Genomic DNA, 4,320 nt, shown 5'->3' on the forward strand with positions numbered 1-4,320 from the left:
GATCATGCCCTTCCTGAACAAAATCTGCCCCGACTCGGGTCAAGTTATTACCCTCTCCAACCGGGTATAGACGGGTCGGGTACCCACGTATTCGGGTACTCTTGCCAAGCCTAACTACATATTGATACTCCATTTATTAAAGGTTTACCACTAGTCAATAGATTGCTACACACACAAGGCGAGATTCTAACTCCTAATAGTTGTTTAAGCGGACGAGTGAGATGATCACTCAACAAACTCAAATTGATTAAGACAAATATTAATTATTTTTAATATTTTAATATTAAAAATCTGAGTGTTTGATTTTAATTATAACTTTGTAAAATATTTATAATAATAATTACTATATATATTTTATTTAATTTTTTAATAAAATTTTTTATATAATTTTATGTAGGGATAGATCCAGAAATATTATCATAGGGGCCAATAACATATATAATATTAAAATATTATGCAAAAAATTATATAATGTAAGATGTATTATAAAAATATATCGATAGAGAATATATTTTAAAGTAAAAAAAATATGTGTGTACTTTTTACTAACGAAGTGGTCGATTCTCTATATTATAAAATTCATCGATAATAGAATTTGTGTCAAATTTTTTAGCAGTTTTCTTTTCAATATAATTAAACGACAATTAGCAAAAAATTCATCTTTCATTTTGTTTCTGAGTTATTTTTCACAATATTCATAGCTGAAAGAAATCTCTCAGTTGTATTAGCAGTTAAAACAGAAAAAATTAATACCAAATGAATCAAGAAAGACGGTCACAAGAAAAAAAGAATTCACTTTATGAAATTTAAAAAATTTTATTTAAGTAAAAAGTATTAGTAATAATATATTTTTAAAATTTTCTTAATATTATTACTTACTTTTTAGATATTAGAAATCATTAATATTTAGGTTGGACTTGACTTTTATTTATACTAGATTAAATACTAAATAAATTTTTTAAAAAATTAAATCATACTTAATAACTTATTACTATTAACTTTTTTTAAAAAAATTAGGGAGTTCGAGACCTCCAATCACTTCTGATATGTCTATCACTAATTTTATGTATTATCCCGTACTGAGTACGGAAACATACACTAGTTTACTATAAATAAGAAAAGTGTTAATATAATCAATCATATAAAAAATTATTTATTGGCATAATTATGTATATGAAATTATTTGTTTTATTTCTCTTTAATTTAACTGATATTTTCCAGATTTTCTCCGATTCGATTTGGGTCTTCCGTATTCTATATTTTACCCCTTACACATTACATGACTAGGTGACACTCATCAATATATTATATATCCATATATTCAAAATGAATCCATAAAAATATCACAACTTTCTCATGTGCACTTTCATAATGCTTATAAGTTAAGACCATAACATGATCTAAATGTTGATTGTTATTTTCACTGTCAAATTAATATTATGTTTTAATAATTAATTAATTTTTTTATTTTTTATAATTATTTTTGTCATGGCATAAATCTTTTTAATAGAAGTTTTTTATTTTGTTTATGTCCAAAATACTCTCTTACAATCTTACATATCTTTTTGCGTTGCCAAGTCCCTCCTTTCCAATCCCATCTGAACATTTGAGTTTTGACAAAATCAAACCACCCTCCCCACCTTCCCTCACCAAATTATTCCTCCACTTCCTCTTCCTGAACACACTAATTAACCTCTTTCCTTCTTTGTTTCACACAAACACGCCTTTACCACTTTGCTCCCACTCTACATTATTCACATCTTAATACATATGTAACCTTGAGAGGGAGAAAGAGGAATATCTTTTTATATAAAAAAAAAAACAAAATTAAATCTAGAAAGGATGAGAAATAACAGGAATTCTCTACCAGAGAGAAGGTGGTTCCTAGGCCTGGCCATAGTGGGCCTGGTCGGAGCTGCAGTCTTCATAGTCGTAATGATCCTAACCTCCGACTCCTCCTTAATATGCCCGACGGAACCAATCTACGGTGAAATGCCCAAAGCCCAGGCCCGAGTCCAGGAAGACTACAACCCAACGACGATCCAGCTGAAGGCCATACTCCACTACGCCACGTCACGCATTGTCCCGCAACAATCTCTTGCAGAGATCAAGATCAGCTTCGACGTCCTCAAATCAATGGGCCGGCCATGCAACTTCCTGGTCTTCGGTCTGGGTCACGACTCCCTCATGTGGGCCTCTCTGAACCCGGGCGGAACAACTCTCTTCCTGGAAGAGGATCCTAAATGGGTTCAAACCGTACTCAAGGATGCCCCGTCCCTGCGGGCCCACACTGTCCGGTATCGCACGCGCCTAAGGGACGCGGACCAACTGCTCTTGTCTTACCGCTCCGAGCCCACCTGCGGCCCGGCGGGGGCCCACTTACGTGACAATGTTGAGTGCGAGCTGGCTCTTCACAACCTCCCCGATCAGGTGTATGAGACGGAGTGGGATCTGGTGATGATCGACGCGCCTCGCGGATACTTCCCGGACGCGCCGGGGAGGATGGCGGCGGTGTACTCTGTGGCGGTCATGGCGAGAGGGAGAAAAGGATCCGGTGTGACGCACGTGTTCCTTCACGATGTTGATCGGAGGGTGGAGAAGGTTTATGCTGAGGAGTTTCTTTGTAGGAAGTATCTGGTGAGAGGTGTTGGCAGGCTTTGGCATTTCCAGATACCGCCTTCAAATGACTCTCATACTTCTCAACGTTTCTGTTAAAAAGTAAGATTAAATTTGTAATTCTTCTTTTTTTTTTTTTATAATTTCTTTCAATGTTTGCTTCAGAAACCACACAGCAACAGTTTAATTGGATAGATATAATGTAAAAGATTCATGGATTTTCACCAATTTGTTACTGTTTGAATTAGTGGAAAAGTGAGGGGAAAGAAAAGAAAAAGTGCGTGTATAATGCAAAATTAGACAACATGGACTATAATGAAAAGCATTTTTTGTTTTTAACGGGAGCTGATAGGAACTGATTTCACTCTCTGTTCCTATGCTACTCTTCCAAAATAAGATGGAACTAAAAGAGTGGATTTCACTGTGTGTTCCTATGCTACTCTTCTCAAATAAGATGGAACTAAGAGTGTAATAATTAGAAGAGCTTTAATTTAATTTAGTTTTAAAATTTTTAAATTGGAAAGCACAAAAATTTGAGTTAAAAGCAGTTTCACTATTCATCATTTCATTCTAGTAAAACATTTAACCATCAAAAGAAAAAAAAAAAAAAGAAATTGAAGAATCGGTTCATCACTTTTTTATTTATCTACTAATGCGTGTTATGGTGCTTCATGCATGGGGCCATTTGTTAAAAACAAATCTATCAGGGGCATTTTGTGAAACAAATCCTCTGAAAACTTTTTTGTCAAAACTAAATGTCTAAATCTGCAGGGGACAAATCCTGCAATATTGCTAATAAAATAAAAGATAAAAAAATAGGATTCGCTCCAAAATTTTACCTTTAGAAAAAAAAAAGTATAATTCATGCTACTAAATTCATTTCTTTTTAAATTTAAAAATAAAATCGAATTCGTCTGTAGAAATCTTTGCTTGCCTGCAAATTACCATATTACCCATTTTGCTATACAAATTGTTTACCCTTAGTTCATTAGATTACCGTTTTCATTCTTACTTGAACAATTACAGCCAATTATTTGAGGTATTTGCTCACATACAGAGTAAAAATATATAGAGTTACGGAAAGAAAGAAAAAAAAAAGAAAAAAAAAAATAATACACGTGAGTCCTTCTTCTTTTTATTTATTTATTTATTTATTTATTTATATAGTTATAATATGTATGCGAGTCCCCTCCATTATTTGATGACCTAGTGGAGGCCTGGAGCGGCGTATATAGGCTTTCTCCCCCTTCTTCCAATTTTAAATATATGATATTTTATCTTAAGATATATATAATATTAAAAAATTTCTAAAAATTCATATTTAATTTATTGATCTACAAGTTAAAAACGAAAGTTAAAATGTAATCTAAAAAGCATTTTTCATATATTAGTTGCACATATCCACGTAAATATATGGTCAGTATTAATTTATGTTGCCCTTGATTTTTTTATATTATTGCATATCTTAATATTTATATAATTATAAAATTGTATTAAAATTAATATTTATTTTATATTATATATATTTATTTATAGTACCTGCTCTTTTTTAACTTTTTTACATGGGTCCTGATTACAGCGTAGGAGGGGTAAATAGAAAAACTCATTGTAATTACATAGGATTGTGTTGAACTGAATTAGTTAAATTCATCAGTATAATAAAATGATGATATTTATGCTAAAGATATTTTTGTTGGTTTGGTT

The 4,320-nt window shown here is 32.2% G+C and overlaps 1 protein-coding gene across 1 annotated transcript; it reads left to right on the forward strand.

Moving 5' to 3' along the window:
* Positions 1–1,412: 1,412 nt before the first annotated feature.
* Positions 1,413–2,955, forward strand: LOC112784974 (arabinogalactan O-methyltransferase 1). Its single transcript, XM_025828367.3, has one exon. The coding sequence runs from the start codon at positions 1,843–1,845 to the stop codon at positions 2,713–2,715; it is 873 nt and encodes a 290-aa protein (XP_025684152.1). The 5' UTR covers positions 1,413–1,842; the 3' UTR covers positions 2,716–2,955.
* Positions 2,956–4,320: the final 1,365 nt, after the last annotated feature.

This window comes from Arachis hypogaea, chromosome 20, assembly GCF_003086295.3.
Source record: "Arachis hypogaea cultivar Tifrunner chromosome 20, arahy.Tifrunner.gnm2.J5K5, whole genome shotgun sequence".
Taxonomy (NCBI): domain Eukaryota; kingdom Viridiplantae; phylum Streptophyta; class Magnoliopsida; order Fabales; family Fabaceae; genus Arachis; species Arachis hypogaea.